The sequence below is a fragment of the Chiroxiphia lanceolata genome, chromosome 6, assembly GCF_009829145.1.
Source record: "Chiroxiphia lanceolata isolate bChiLan1 chromosome 6, bChiLan1.pri, whole genome shotgun sequence".
Taxonomy (NCBI): Eukaryota; Metazoa; Chordata; class Aves; order Passeriformes; family Pipridae; genus Chiroxiphia; species Chiroxiphia lanceolata.
This window is the reverse complement of record NC_045642.1, coordinates 47,551,166-47,567,016: the sequence shown is the minus strand read 5'-3', so window position 1 is coordinate 47,567,016 and position 15,851 is coordinate 47,551,166. Positions and strand designations below refer to the sequence as shown.

Sequence of the window (15,851 nt, the reverse complement as noted above, 5' to 3'; positions counted from 1 at the left end):
TAAAAAGCCCCAACATTTTGTTTTCTTGAGAAATGCTGGTGGGTTCTTGATGCCTGTGGTTTACTTGGGTTGAACACTGTACTTCAGCAATCTTTCCCATCAAACCTTTAATTTCAGGCATTAAATCAACATATGTCTATGATTATGTAATTGTGTTTTAGCTAGTCTCTTCACTCTTTTTCACCTTCATTGTCTGAGCTGAGCTGTGACTGCTAGTTTACTGAAAAAAAAGTTGAAAATGTGCAGGAGAAATGGATGTGAAGGTTTTTCTATGCTGCATGCAGATATTACTTTAGTTTTCTCTTGGTGTCAAGCTGGCACATAACATTGCCAAACCTTCCTTGGAAGAGCAGGGGAAATTTCTAATTCTCTTAAGTTCATAGGTCAGGAGGATTTTTTGTGAGGGTTTATGAAAGTTAAATGCTTAATATGCAGTTGTCACTGTAATAAAGTGTAGTTAGGGTCTACGGTGCAATTCTTAAAGCTGGACATAGAGAATTTCACTGGTCTGTGCTAGAAAAGTTAAAAGATAATGAAGAAAAGCTACCCTTAAACTGCATGAATAGTTATTTGTAATTTTTATGTGAGATTGCAGTAAATCTGAGGAATGTGTTTTGTAATAATAGGAATCATTGGCAGTGGCTTTGTTTTTCTTTCTTTAAGAATTTCTTAGCAGTTGTACTTCTTAATTTAAAAAAAACCAAAACCAACCCAAAACCAAACAAAAACTCCCACAAAAACTAGCTGACCTCAGATGATTCAATGCTTTGTGTCTTTCTGCAAATTACTTAATTCATTTCATTGTTCATTTCTAGAGAACCCACCAAACTCATATGCAAGGTACAAAGTAAACAGGATAAAGTTTTCCTGTTATCTGTGACTACCCACAGAAAACTGTTTCCAACTGGAGAATCTATGTAGGAGAGCAGAGCAAGCAACATTGTCTTTCTTAATAACTTGAAATACCAATGAGCAAAGATAACCAACCATTTTAGACAGACTGGCAGACCAACTCTGGCATCTAATCTTAACTCTTCCTGAGCATTTGCCAGCCAAATAGTTTAAAATTTATTATGTAATATCACTTCCAAGTTTTGATACTAGTATGTTAATTGTGATGCATGTAGATGAAGGAACCACAGTTCTGAATTGGTTCTATTTTTGCAGTTATACTCTTCATTTGGAGTAGCATGATACTTATGTGAGGGACAAGTAGTTGAACGAAAAAGATAAGGCACACTCTTCTCATCATCACTGTCTGCAAGTGAATGGCACATAGCTGGCCCTTGAGTAGTGTTCCTGGTTGCACAAGTTCTCTTTGGATATTGAAAAACCTCTCTGCCCTGGCTGTCGCAGTGCTGATTCAACACAGTATCAGTGGTCACAGCAGGCTTGCATTTTCTAGCTTTTGTGAATTTTGTAATCACGAAGCACTTTTTTCTCACAGTGCCTGCACGACGTTTGCAGACCTTCAAGAGTAGGGACATATTTGGTGAAGGATATGTAATTGATGTTGTATTGTGGAATGGCTTTTAAGTCACTTGGCAGTTTCTCTGCATAGTGCAAAAAGTTATTTAAGCAAGTCATTCTCTCTTGAGGTGGATTTTGCACTGATTATTGTGTTCCTCTCAGTGTGTTTCAGAGCTGAAGGCAGGGGGTCATGAGGTGCAACTGAGAAAGTATTTTACTTCCCTTCCTCCTGCTTCTCTGTTTCCTCACAAAAATGTCTCATTTTTCTTGCTAAATACTTTTTTTTTAGAAGGTTAGAAAAGGGGAATTTGTGTTTAGGAGGAATTCTTGATGTTAGTTTGCTCTTCCTGGGAACCAACCAGAAACCCGTTTTACTCAAGGCTTCCAGAATTGCTGTCTTGTGGGTAACTGCAGTCTCTTGAGCTCTTGTGCAGGTCCTTGCTGCCTGACGGCCCTGGCCTTGCTCTCACCACTCCCAGAGGTTTCATGTGCAGGTGTGAGCAGTCAGCAGTGACACAGAGTCTGTGAAAAGGTAGCTGATGGCTTATTGCTGCTACATTTGGTGTGGTGCAGACATAGGAGTTCAGAAACGTGTTTGTGCTCTAAAACAATTATTATTTCAGGTTCTGGTCCTGGCTGTAGTTAGTCAAATGGTTGTTTTAAATTTTGTGGTGATATGGATAGTTCTATCCTCCAATTCTTTTTGATCCTGTAGAAACACTTCTGTGCTCATAAAATACTTGGACACCTGTAGAAGTTGTTTGGAATTCCCATGGATTAGCTTGGTGGCAAATCTGTGTGAAAGGTTTACTTCAAGGCTACTGTTGCAGCGTAACTGGACACAATAAGCTCAGGATAAGTATTTCTTTGGAGTAAGAATCTTTGATACCCAGTAATCTCTCCATTATTACTTGCAAAGAGGTCACCTCCTGTAACAATAGTAGGTTTCATCCTTGAGAGAAAACTAGATATGTAATGGTGAATACTGAGACCAAAAGGTTCCTCATCACTGCAGAAGGTGTCCTTAATGTTATTCGCAGGTTGTGTGTTAACGACTGCAGCAACTTGCACTAAGCTAGGCAGGGACAGATGTCACAGTGGTGTGATTTCAAGATTTGATAGCTTGAGGCTGTAGATGCTAGTTGGAAATGCCCTTTTTTGAATAATAGGAAATCTCTGCCTTTTCTGTTTGCTTTTATGGTTACTGAAGTACCCCTGTAGCCAGTGTGACATATTTCTCAGATGGTGTACATCTGTACCGCTTCAGCCTGTGTAGCTGCCATATGCCTGATTCATATTGTTTATAATTTTGTTGAGAAGAGCCTAGCCATGGCCACTCATCTCCCTCCTCAGCTGGTAGTGGAGAAGTAAGAGGACAGATCTGCTCAGTGGAGAGCTGTTGTTTGGAGTAGCAAGGTCTTTAACTCAAACTGTTGTTTAATAATTCTCAGCTTGCTGCATAACCTACGTGCCTGTGCAGAACTGTGGGGTCACCCATGGGTCTTGTTTTGGTTTCTCTCCTCCCAGTCTACCCCTATGTTGGTGCCCAGCATCTTGGTGTCTCTAGTCTCACATGCATGGCCTGGCCTTACTGCCCAGCTCACCTCAGCTCTCCCCTGTACTCCCGCCCTATGTCATACTGGTTTTCCCATTCATGTTACAAGCTGCTTTGTGTCCAGCCAGAGTCCTGTTTTTCTTTTCTCAGTGTGCTGTTCCAAGAGATGCATGGAGGTGTCACCACACCTCCTGCTGCAGAAGGGGAGAGCTTCCATTCCCCTCCCTGGCTCTCCACATCCATCCCCTGCTTTGCAGCAACTCTGGGTGCTCATCAGACCCTTCATGTGAGCCAGCTTAATAAGTTTAAATGACATCAAATTGTGTGAGCAGAATAGTTTTCTTTGAAGAAAATGACTTGAAATGGGCTTGTGGAAGAAAGGCCAGACATATGCAAGACATTAGGGAGGAAGACAGTGCAGCGAGGATCAGGGAAGCAGCAGGAGATGCGAGGACCCCTCCACCCACTACATCCCTTTTGGGAGATTTTTTTTTAGGGGTCTGTTCCCTTAGGGACTGTCTTGGTGATGCTGCTGCTGTGAGAGATATGGGCATCTGGAGCTGCTCCTCCCTGGTGTGAATTCAAAGTGAATGTATTACCAGAGCTTCAGAAGGTAAAATTTGGAATTGCCAACATCCCCCTGAGCCAACATGTTCTGTGGTTCGTCTATCTGCTCCCTTCTCGCAGCTTTCTTTTGGCCAGACTGTTTTTATGGCAATGAAAAGAACAAATCTGGGGGAAAAAGCTGCATTCCTAACACATTTCAAGTTCTGTGCTAAAATAACCAGGGAACAAATTTCCTCAAATAAACATTATTTGGAATTTTTATATAGATGGGTTATGTGTTTTTTCCCAGCCACTGGTCTTGGAAAGAGCTCAATGCATAATTTTTTTAATTGAGCTTCAGGCAGACAGTATCTGATACGTAAGGCTGGGCAGTTAGTTGTGAGGTATATGGAAGCAAAATCTTTATCATGAGGAGTTTTAATAGTGGGTAATGCTGTTATTCCCAGCTGTAACAACTGAAAGAGCTGACAAGCAGCATTTTAATTATTTCAGTCTTTTTTTCAATTCTACTAAAAAACGATCCAACATTTTTATTTAGATACTAATAGATTGTGTGAAGTAGGATTTAAAATTTTTGTATGCAGTCCATTGGGAGAAAAACTGACTGAACATTGAGTGTACCATGTAACTTTTCATGGCAATGCATGGGTTTTAATGGATAGGAGGCAATCAGAATTGTATATATGAGAAAGAGCAAATGTATTAATAAATTGGGATTTAGTATGCAATATCATGGCACAATCTACATATATAGTAAGTGACATAAAAAGAAGTACCAATTTCCTAGTAGAAAAGGATTTTTTTTAAATAGAGTTTTCGGTCATGAACTTCTCTGGGGTAAGTTTGTGTTGCTCTCTCTCCCTATTAACATTTCTGAAATAGTTTACATGCAACTGTAGTTTACTCTTGGACAATGTGAAGGAGACTTGTAGTAACATTCCCCTTGTTTTTATTAACCTTAACCAGGAATGAATGCAGAAGCTGTAACCTGTGATTGGCAGGAGGGAGGTGGCTGTGCCTGGCCCTGGGAGCGTGTCAGGAGGTCTGAAAGCACTCCAGTGCTGAGATGATCAGGGGGCTGTTATCCACTCCTCAGTCACTTGTTGTCTGGGAGACAAATGTAATCCAGGGATTTATTTTTTTTTTTTTTGACCCTTCCTTGCTGGTTTTTGATTGGAGGCACTTTTGACTTCTGGCATGGAGGAGGTAGTGAAGCAGCACCCCAAGTGTCATAAGATGGAAATTAATCACTAACCAACGGGTCTGAGCGCCAGTGATTTCCTTTCCTGTGATTGCTCTGTGTATGGGAAGACTAATGACAAATCTAAACAGAGAGGTAATGAAGCTCTTCATGCCTCCCAACAGTCAAGAAGGATTCTTAACTGGATGACCCTTAAGCTTTCTTTTTATTCCTGCTCTCTTACATGATTGTAGAAAAACAAAAATAAGTGTCTTAAAAGAGAACGTTACGTGGTTGGCGAGCTTTGCCTTAAACTGCATTTGGTTTTGCTGGTATATTATAAGTCAGCTCAGTTGCAGTGAAAATATAGCAAATCTGCCTTCCTAGTGATTTTTTTTAACATGGAGTGTAATTCTTCTCAATACTTTTTGTGAGAGAGAGTTTCAGTTTTTCAGTGAGATTATTTTTGGCTTTTGCAAGAATACAGGCAAGCCAAACAAATTTATCTTAACTGTAATGAAACGTTTTGAAGTTACTCTTCAGTAGTGACTTCATATTATAAGGCCTTCAGCTTAAACTAACTCTGATGGTTTTGGGGAGTAGTCTCTTCCAGGTACATGAAAAGTCTATCTTGGAAGTAAATAAAAAAACAGAGAAGTTTGGAAACAATATGTTGTGTTCCAGTAAGTACAAGTAAGGTAGATGGTATTTAAGTGTAGCTTTTTTTCTTTCCCCAACTTATCCCATGCTGTAAGAAGTAAGGAATCCAACCAAGGTTTTCTCCTGAAAAAACATTTCTAGTTTTGCACATTGCTTGCTTAAAAGGAAATTTTATGTTCTTCATCTGGCTCTTGGATGGAGCATGGAAGTGGAATTTGGGAGGTTTGGATTCTATTTTTGACTCTGTCCTTTGCCTAAAAAAGTCACTTACTAGGCTTATCGTGTCAAGTGTCTGGCTCATTCTGTCATATTTAAGAAGGCTAAGCCTAACAACCTTCTTTTGCAAACTGGTTTGAGATGTGTGGTGCACAGCTTCCACCACTGACACCAGCAATGGATCTTTCAGTCACCAGCTGTAGTGCTTTACTGAGATGAGAGTCCAAGAGTCTCTCTCTAGCCCTTTGAATCTTGATTTCTGGCTATGCAAGGGCCTTGCTTCACTTCAAGAGCTGGAAGGTGTCTTCCCTTAGACTCTTCTGTGGCCTTGTGGTAGGGCACCCCTGGGAAGTAACAGGGGAGATGGGCTTGAACCCTGCCATCCTGAAGAGGCTTGGCCCCATGTTTCTGCTCCCCCAGAACAGCATGCAGAGAATGGTTTCTTCATCCCATCCAGCAGCCGTGCTTGTTTCTGACAGAAAGCTGTTACAGCTCCTGTGGGTAATGCCAGCCCCTCTACTTGTCTTTGGAGATAAGTTTCACATGGTGCTGTGAACTTCCTAGGTGCACCCACACGGCCATCCAGTGGCATTGGGGAAGATTTTTGTCTTCCATGTATTTATTTTTGTGGAGAATTTGTTGCAGATTTGCTCTCTTTGTAAGCTTGGAAGGAGGTCTGTAAGCACTTGGCATGTTGCAATGCACTGTGTATCCTAAAGCTGTTGGTGAGGCAGAGGAGCATTTAGGAGGTGGTAGGGCAAAGATGGTAAGTTTTTGAAGGAAACAAGTGTCTGTTCGTGGTCTTCCTTATGGCTTAAGAAAGTTATATGCCACTTCTGGTGTGATTTTGTGTGTGTCTGTGTGTGTTTATTCTTAAACATGTGAACCGAGAGCCTTGTTCCACTGATAGAAGTTGGAGCTGAGAAAAGGGATGATCCTGGATTGAAAAGTGGCAAGAGGTGGTAACGCGGCCTCCCCCACCTGTCCCAGAAAACATCATCATTTACCATAAAATCTTATCATAATGCCTTGAGAGCTGCCAGTGGAGTTCAGTCAACAATTAGGATTGGTGGGTTTTTTTATTATGCTCAAGCAGACCAAGGTTCCTCCTGAGCTATCATTCTGTATGCTTTCATAGTGAAGCTGAGGGAAAGATGTTTTCATGTGTTTGAGAACTCACACAAAACAATTCAAAGTATCCTCTCAGCCTGACCTCTGATGGGATTGAGACGAGATCTGAAATTTCACTGCTTGTAACTGCAGAATAAATAATGAATTTTAGTTTAGTCTTTGCCTTACAGATTGACCGCTTGTGTTGCTCTGTGTGTCCAGAAAGGGTAACTACAGTAACTGTTGTTTTAGCCAATCACAGTTTCACAACATGCTTAAATGGTTATGGGCTTTTTTTTTTTTTGGTTGGTTGGTTTGTTTTGGGTTTTTGGGGTATTTTTTTCCCCTCAGGGGAGAAAAGATGATTAATTTCCTCTTGTAGTATAATGGCATTGATGTCATGTGGGTTGAAGGATAAAGTCCTTTTATTTTTAAAACAGTTGCTGGGGTGTTTAACCCCCTCCTTCTTAGCCTTGTTTCTTGTTAGTATAACAACAAAAGGAAAAGAAAATCACTTCCAAAAAGAAGATACTTTTCTTCAAAGTTTCCATTTAACAGTTAAACTGTAGTTTCTTATTTTTCCAGTATGGGGTGATGGGGAAATTGCCAGATATTAATAAATCATATTCAGTAGTAACAAGAGAGAGGGGGGAAAAGAGCAGCCAAACATTCATTCTTACTTTTTCCCCCTCAGAAGTGTGATTTAAATCATACAGTTGCGATACATTATTAATGGAGCGATAATCTCTGGCAAGCAAACTATGTTCACTTCTGTCAGATAAAAAACCCAAACCCACTGCTTCTACTGACAAATACTGCTAAATAAATAAGGCTGTGCCATTAGATCAAATATTTGATTTTTTTTTTAATTCTTTTTTCTTTGCAGAGTATTGGAAAAGGGTCCTTGTGGTGTATAGACCCAGAATATAGACAAAATCTTATTCAGGCTTTGAAAAAGACACCCTATCACCCATATTCGCATGTGTTCAATACACCTCCCACATCTCCTCAGGCATATCAAAGGTAAGAACTAGATGTTTTATATAACTCTAAATGCTTTCATACAATGTTGTGTGTGAATCTTGGGTAAGACATTCAATGTAATTAAGTGATGCAGTTTGGAACTGAGCTAGTGAAGAAAGCCCAGGAGTGCTGGCAGCAGCCTTGCCTTATGTCCAGGACACCTTACCTGCCGTGCCCCTGCCTGGCATCAGCGAGCCTTCGGTCTTCCTGCCAGAGCCACAGAGCCACTTGGAAAAGAATACCTGGAATTAAAGTGCATATAAGCAAATGGAGGGCACTGAAGTGACCACTTGTCCCTTTTACGAAAACACAGTACCCTCACTCAGCGGAGATGGGCTTGTTTTTCTCTCCTAAGAGAAGTACATAGCTGGTGTTGCTTGTGCAGGCGGGAGGTGTCCAGGTGAGCCCTGTACCCAGATGGCATGACCAGCACTTGTGTGATGGGCACCAGTGCTGGCTCTTGGGATCAGCCCGAATTGCCTGCCTTGCTTCAGTGAAACAGACATGGGGTGGGTTTTTTCCACTTGTTTTGCATTTTTTGGTCTGGCTTTCATGACAAACATTTGCAAAGAGAGAGAATCTATGTCTGCCATCCGCCAAGTGAGAAGGCAAGCACTGGGCTTTGACAGAACTGCTTTCTCCTCGCTGCTAATATGGAAATTCACTTTTTCCAAGCGTTGGCAGGGTGTCGCGGCCGGGACAGGAATGCTGCTCGTGGCCCGTGTTGCCCCGCACTCCTCAGGATAGGGAAGGTGTCGGGGGCCAGCCGCAGCAGGGCCCGCAGCAGCGCCGGGACTGAGCGGTGACGCAGACGCTTCTCGTCGCGTCCGAGGCGTGGGGGGGTTTTGTTTGTTTGTTTGTTTTAATTATTGTTTTTTCCGCGTTGTCGTTGAGGCTGGCGGCCGGGCAGGGCAGCGGCCGGGCAGGGCAGCGGCCGGGCAGAGCGGCGTGATGGTCGCCGTGGCGACGGAGCATCTCCCCGGCAACGCGCGGGCCGGGCCGGCGCTGTCGCGTCACGAGGCCGCCGGGGCCCGGCCGCGCCGTTGCCGCGGTAACGAGTAATCCCGGCACGGCGCTGGGAATGGGGACCCGGAGCCGGCCACTGTGTCGAGGGGATCCCCCGCCTCGCCGGGGGTTCCCCTGGTCTGAAACCGGGGGGTGGTGGGGCTGGGGGGTCCCGAGGCGGCGACCCGGCTGTCCTGCGTGTCCCGTGGGCCACTGGGGAAACGCTGTGCCTAGCACCACCTGCGGAAGTACCCCTACTCCTGTGCTCCGCAGAAGGACAGATAAATAATTTAAATAGTGGATTAAAATCGTAGTTTGTACATTTGAACAAAGCGTGTTCCCTGAGCCTCGCTTTATCGTTACTGCTGCCTTTTTAAGAGTATTTTAATTATGCTTATACAGATTTATTGAGAGATTGCCGTATCAAGTAGAAGTGTAATGCACATCTGACATAGAAATGGAGGGATTTTGATCTCTTCTAATCCCCACAAACAAAAAAATCCGGCAAACACATGGAGGTAAAAGCCAGAGGATCTCCCATTTTTCTATGGCTGAAGCAACTGTTGATTCAATGGGCTGGATTTGCCAGAACCACTGTGCAATCTGCTGGCAGATGTTGCTGGCAGGAGCTTTTTCAGGTTATGCTGAAGGAAGCAATGCAGCAGCGCTGCTGTGAGCAGTGCTTGCAGGGATGAGCCCTTAGAGACACCCCGGCTGGATGTCAGGGAGCCCATAGTGGTGCAACCGCCCTGTGTCCTGCACAGCCATGTGCCCGCTGCTCTGCCATCCTCATCCTACACAGCCTTGGCCCGCTGCCACTCTGTCTTTGCTCTGTGGGGCAAAGGATGCCTGCAGAGTCTCAGACCTTGGGTAAAACTCATGCTGCCCTCTTCCAGTGGAGTGAGTGTCCAGAACCTCATGACCTGTTTTCATGAGTGGGAGAGGAGAGGTGTACTGGAAGGTCATAGACAGCCTGGGATTTAAGAAAGCATTTTGAAAGACTGCCTGCTTTCACCAATGCCCATTTGTAGCTGGACAAATGGCAAAGCTGTCTTCTGAGCGAGGGAAAAGGAGTGGGCTAGCAAAAGTCCCAAAACTGAAAGGGAAACTTCCTCTCCTTGGAAACCATGGAATGTCAGAGCTGCTGCTGCACTGCTTATGCTGTCAAGTGATTTGGAATCTTCCTTGTAATGACTGCATCATAAAACAAAGAGCTTGCGTGACTGCAGCAGTAAATACCTTTTAAACACAGGTATTGTGTTTCAAAGGAGGCTGGATTTTGTATGAAGAAACTATGATCTTGCTGCTACTTTTAGTTGACTACCTTTCAGCATTTCCACTGTTAAATAAAACTCAATCTTCACATAGTATTCTAAAATATTTATTTATTCATTCTTATACTAATGTCTGGTGAAACATCAACATGAAACTGGTCTAGGCTATCAGTGAATTTTGAATTAATTCTGAATTGGCAGTTACATGGTACTTTTTTGAATATATTTCCAATATATTCACAAGGAGTTTAACATTCCATGTGTGTTTGAAAAAAACCCCAGTAATCTGATGTGTGATTGCTTTCTCATGTGTACAAAGACTTCAGTAAGAGTAGAAAATGTAAATCCAGTCCACCATAGTCAGATCTCCAGAGCAATAAATTGTCATAGTAACGAATTCCAGGGGAAATGTTTCTGATGGAGAGGACAATACATATAGAAAAAATCCTTGGATGGCAGGGGTTTTGCTGTCCATCCATCTTACATAGCGGAAGCCCACAACTAAGAGAAACTGTCACCTGCTATTAATGAAATATATCTGCAACCAGATAATTTGCCAGTATTACTTCTGCCTCCGCGTATGGGATTAATTAGAGGAATTACAAGATTTATAAGGGTCAGTTGTTGCAATTCCAGGGGGACAAATTGACCTATTGCTTGTCTTTATCGGATGTTTTAAAAGAATAAAGATGCAGAAATGAATCACGTGTTCTGTTTAGTATCTGCGTAAGCAGCTTAGGGTTGAATTGAGCACAGAGTGGAGGAATGCATTATAAAAATATCCCAGGCAAGATGATCACCAAACACACAAATTCTCCTTTTCTGAGCAGAGTTAATTACATCAGATAATTTAGCTTCCTGCATAAGCGTAAAAGGGTGGACCTTTTATGAAAGAGTTTTATAATGTGAACACACATGTTTGGATGGCTGGGTCAGTTTATACCAGTATCATTTGAGATAAAACATAACTCAAACCAGGATATTTGGATTACATTGGGTTCCGTGTATAGAAGACCATAGTTTCTGGGAAAAAGGCAACCTTGCTGTGTTTGTACATAAGAAGGAACTTCAGACTTCACTTATGTGAATTGCTACTGCAATTTAGGGCAAAGATTATCTGTAAGCTGGAAGAAGAGAAGAAGAATATAGCAAATTGAATAATTTTAATTGGTTTGGATGTGTATTCTTAAAAAACAACACTCATGCAAAAAAAACAAAACCCCTTGGATTTTTATCTGGTTCTTCTGATTGAAGTGTATGTCCTGAAGCGCAATTTATGATAAATTTCAAGAGTGAACTAACAGTGATACACATGGTTGTTAAAAAAACCCTTTCTCCTTGGTGCGCAAAAATAGTACTTTAGTCTAATGTGTTTCTTTTTAAATATTTACAATTGTGTTGGCAATAGCAACCTTGAAACATTTGTAGACACAAACTTGGTTAAGTAAATATACAAGTCAGTGCCCCGATATTTCATTTATATGTTTTATTTCCAGTTTCCTGACTGTAATTGAAGCGTGGGTGGGATTTTCTCTTCCAGTAGCGCTTAGAGGGGATCTTGGAATGGATTTTTCTCTGACTGTATTACATGGGCCTATTTCTCAATTCTGTTTCTCCTTCTGCTGCTGAAAAGTATCAGAAAATGTAATCTAAAGTAACAGAAATTATTAGTTTCTCTGAGTGATAAAAAATATTTGAAGATTAGGGTGACCACCCAGGAGTATTCTAGATCCCTTTACAGACTTGTAGATAATCATTACATGGCTTTTCATTTTTTTCCAGAGTTTTCTGTTAATTGTAATTTGTTAGAGCATTGGCAAATGTTGACACATCTGCCCTATAACTGATGCAATTGCTAACATACCCAAGATAGAAATTGAAGAGGTGTTTCTTTTGTGTGCTGCCCCCCCAAGCCTGCCTGTTCATAAAGGCTTCATTGAGTTCCTCATTAGTTTGCTCCTTCCCATTGGAACAACTCCTTGGGTGAGCTTGGTTCTGCTTCAGGAAGAATTGAGATCCCAGCTAGTCCTGAACTAGACTTGTGCTTGACTTCGGACATGAAGTCCACCTGTGCACATCACAACACTCCTATCAGAAAAATGCCTCCTCTGGTGTGCATCACTGCATTTCAGAAAAATGCCTCCTCTGGTGTGCATCACTGCATTTCAGCTGGGCTGCCCTCTGTAGAGAGGGCTTGAGCCTTGCAGGGCTGAAACCAATGGGAAAACATGTAGCAAGAACTCACCTGCAACATGGTTTTGGTTCTTGGAGGGCAGTTGGTGTATGTGGCATCTGCTGGTGGTTGGTGGAGCGGATGCTGCAGAGCCATCCTGCTGCACTGCTGGACTCCCGGCCAGTGCTGCAGCCTTGGTGATGGGGGGGAAACAGGCCCCACAGGGAGTCAGCAGAAAACCACCTCTGCAGCTTGTGTAGTCACTTCCCAGAGCAGTATTTCATTTAAATGTGCATGGCTTTGTCATCTGGTTTTCCATTCCCTTTCCCCTGTTGAAGTATAGGTGCAGGGGTGGGCCAATGGATCACAGAGAGCCTGCAGGTATGTGAGTGACTACATGTCTTATGAAACATTGCTAACCTGGAATTTAAAACATTTAAAGTGGCTTCTGTTTTATCAAATTTAGTGTCTCTTATCACTTTTTGCTGCTGCTGGCTTCCAAAAAAATACCGTGAGCTCTTTCAACATTCTTCGCTTCTCCAGTGTCTTGTCTTTTGATACCTCCTTCTGACAAAAATATTCTTTTTCTGAAGACAGAGATTAAGAAAAGTGGACTTTATGATTAGGGTTAGGGTTTTGAGATCTATTCATAGAGACACAATGAAAAATTCATGAAACTTGGTGGCTAAAGCTTTATTCCTGAAAATCCAAGATTGACAAATCACTGTGAGAAAGTGATGACCATCACTGTAAGCCCTGTGGTAAATGGCAGGAGAGGTGGCCTGAGCACACTTACATTTGCATTTTGCCTATTTTGAGACTAAAGACACACAGTCTTAGCACTGTCAGTTCTGGCTTTCTGCTTCCATCTCAGCAGTACGAGCCCTCCCACGTGCAGTGAGGAGAGTGAGGGGCAGTCCTGTGGCAGGAGCTCCCAGGCAGTGCCTGTGTGGGGCCCTCGCTACACCCCCACCCCAGGTCCCCCATGCCCCCTGCACACTGCTGCAGCAAAACCTCCTCCAGCAGTCACTGCCACATGCTGTCAGGATTAGGTTTGCATAGAGCCCCCTCAGGTTGGGGAACACTGAAGATGTTACAGGGATGTGAGATGGACACGTGTTCCCCACTGAGGGCAGCTCTTGGCTGCTGAGGAAACTGCTCTTGCTGGAACAGCTGCTTCAAATATTTGCAGGTTTGATTTTACTGTCTCAAGCTTCGACCTTTCACAGTTGCTTATTGAAGCTAAATCTGCATCAAAGTCAATAGTTGTAGGTTATCATACTGGGCAAATTATAAGCATTCTTCCTATCTGTACACTTTATAAGTTGAGATCAGAAATTATCTTCTGTGGCCGTTTAGTGAAGCTGGTGAAACGATTTTTACCCATTCGCTGAAAGACTCTGCAGGGTGTCTCACTGCAAGAAAGAACTTAGAAAAGGAATTAGTTGGTTGTCCTTTGCAGTCTGGAAACTCAGATTTAATTCTGTATTATTGTTTTTGCTTTCAATAGGAAATGAAGCTGACCATAGAGCAGTCTATAGAACAGCATACTAATAATTTGTGTGCATGTTACAACCACTTTATCAAGATTGACCTAGATATTTTACTTCCTGGGCAGAGTAAGAATGAGTTTTCTTCTCTTGGTGTGGTGTTAAGGTGGAGTCTTTGGGGAATTTTTGTTTTGATATTTTTGTAGTTCAGAGGTCTCAGAGAACACAAGTTCTTCCAAAATGTACCCTCTGCCACCATCGCATGTCTTGATTTGAAGAGCATCTATACTTTGGAATTATGCAGCTTTATGTCTGTTTTCTGGCAAGTTAGAGAATATTGGTTCAGTTTGGTGCCAGGTATGAATAGCAAAGGAAAAGAGAACTTTTGCTTGAGTGAACGCACTAAGTGCATATATATTTGAGGATTTGCCAATCCAGGACTTGGTTTCTAACATATTCATATCAGCTCTCTAGCCATTAGACTTCTGTGATAGAGGAAGTGATTGAGCATAGTTTCAGAAAACAAAACAGATCGACTCTTACCTTTTAAAAGGTGCTTATTTTTAGTACCTTATAGTATGAGGGAGGTGTTGGGGACAATGGTAAGTTGGGAAAGGTGGCTACAGATCTTGGACAGAAAAAGAAGAGCAGAAAGTCTTGAGTCTGTCATCTCTTTCACACAGCAGTTTCATGCATCCTTTCTGCAGCATCCTTGTGCTCAGCAGGAATGGCTGATGGAAATACTAATAACCCTCTAATCACATCTTCATTCCTCTCAAAATTAGTTAAATGCTTCTGAGCCTTCTCAGCTGAGATGTTTTCAATTCTTTCTCATTCATACCCACTAAATAGAAAAAATGTCGTTTCCCATTTGCCAAATACATGAAGATTTGGTTGAGTCTTTGTTTTGTCTGCACGTTTGTAGGCTTTTGATAAAGTACTTCAAAGCAACATTCTTAGCCTTTCATGTTTCTCTAGATGCCGGGCAAACACCAGGTCTTTGTTTTATGTTGTTATTTTTCTTAGTTCCATTTGTTGAACAGTCTTCCCAGTTACTTGGCTTCTTAGGCTCTTTTTCCCCTCCTCTGTGCCTTCTGTAGATAAATATAGCCTTATTCCAAAGATAACTTGGAATGGTACCATAGAAATTTCCACTCAGTCCATGGGAAAAGGAAAGTCTAGGGGTGTATTTTGAAATTTTTGTTACTTTGTAAAACCCTCTCTAGCTTTGGGTATTTCCCTATGAAAATTGTTAAGAGTGACCTCATTGACTTAGTTACTGTCTTCAGAAACTTGAATCATGTGAGTGCTGTGCTTCTGAGACTGTCTTCTGCAGCTCTTCATCCCTCTTTTCTGTCCCCAGAGGGTGTGCTGTGCGTTGACGCATGGTGTAGCAAAAAGAGAGCCTGGGGGACACCTCTCCTTTGGCTGCTTGGCAGTGTGAGTCCGCTTCTCACCCTTCGTCCCATTAATAACCATTGCATCGCTGTAACAACTGCAGCAGTTGTGTGGGTGGGGAAGCCTGTGCAGTGTTCAACAACAGTTCACTGAAGTTTTAGTAGTTGAAAATTAAGGCTCAGGAACGAGGGTTTGTGTGATGAACAGTGGCTTTCATGAACATCATGTTTGCTAATCATATAATATTACCGTAGTGGAAATCATTTGACTTTTGCGTTTGAAAACACACTCATGAAGCTTGGGAAGCTGCAAATAGTATCATAGTATGTCACGTTTTACTGCTGTTGGATTAAGAAAAAGTTTTTTTATTTCCAGAACTGAAGTTAAATTTTTAAATTTAGTTTTAATTACTCTCTTTTTTTTCCTTCTAGATTTTATTCACTTCTCTATTATTTATTGGACCTTTCTTTGCTTTAGTGCCTGTATAAAGAAAGATTGACAGGGAAGGTCACCTTATTTTTAGTTCTGTTGTAAGACTGACATTCATAGAGCAGTGTCTGGTGTCTTATTAATAGTAATAAACATTCTGTGAATAAAAATTGTTTTGATTAATTGAGAATCTTTCAAAGGTAGGTAAGGGTTGGCTTTTCTGTAAAGGTTATGATTTTAAGACATTTTACAGTTTAACTCCTCGTTTATTTAATATTTGTTTAAACAACAGTAAAGTGCA

General features: G+C 42.0%; 1 protein-coding gene across 6 annotated transcripts in view; it reads left to right on the top strand.

Annotated features, from left to right (window-relative positions):
- FOXN3 (forkhead box N3) overlaps positions 1–15,851 on the top strand; it is a 135,725-nt gene that overhangs the window by 22,001 nt on the left and 97,873 nt on the right. For all 6 annotated transcript variants that reach the window (XM_032689971.1, XM_032689969.1, XM_032689973.1 and 3 more), the window contains exon 3: positions 7,645–7,781. In XM_032689971.1, the coding sequence (XP_032545862.1) occupies positions 7,645–7,781 (137 nt within the window). The remainder of the gene's footprint in view (positions 1–7,644; positions 7,782–15,851) is intronic.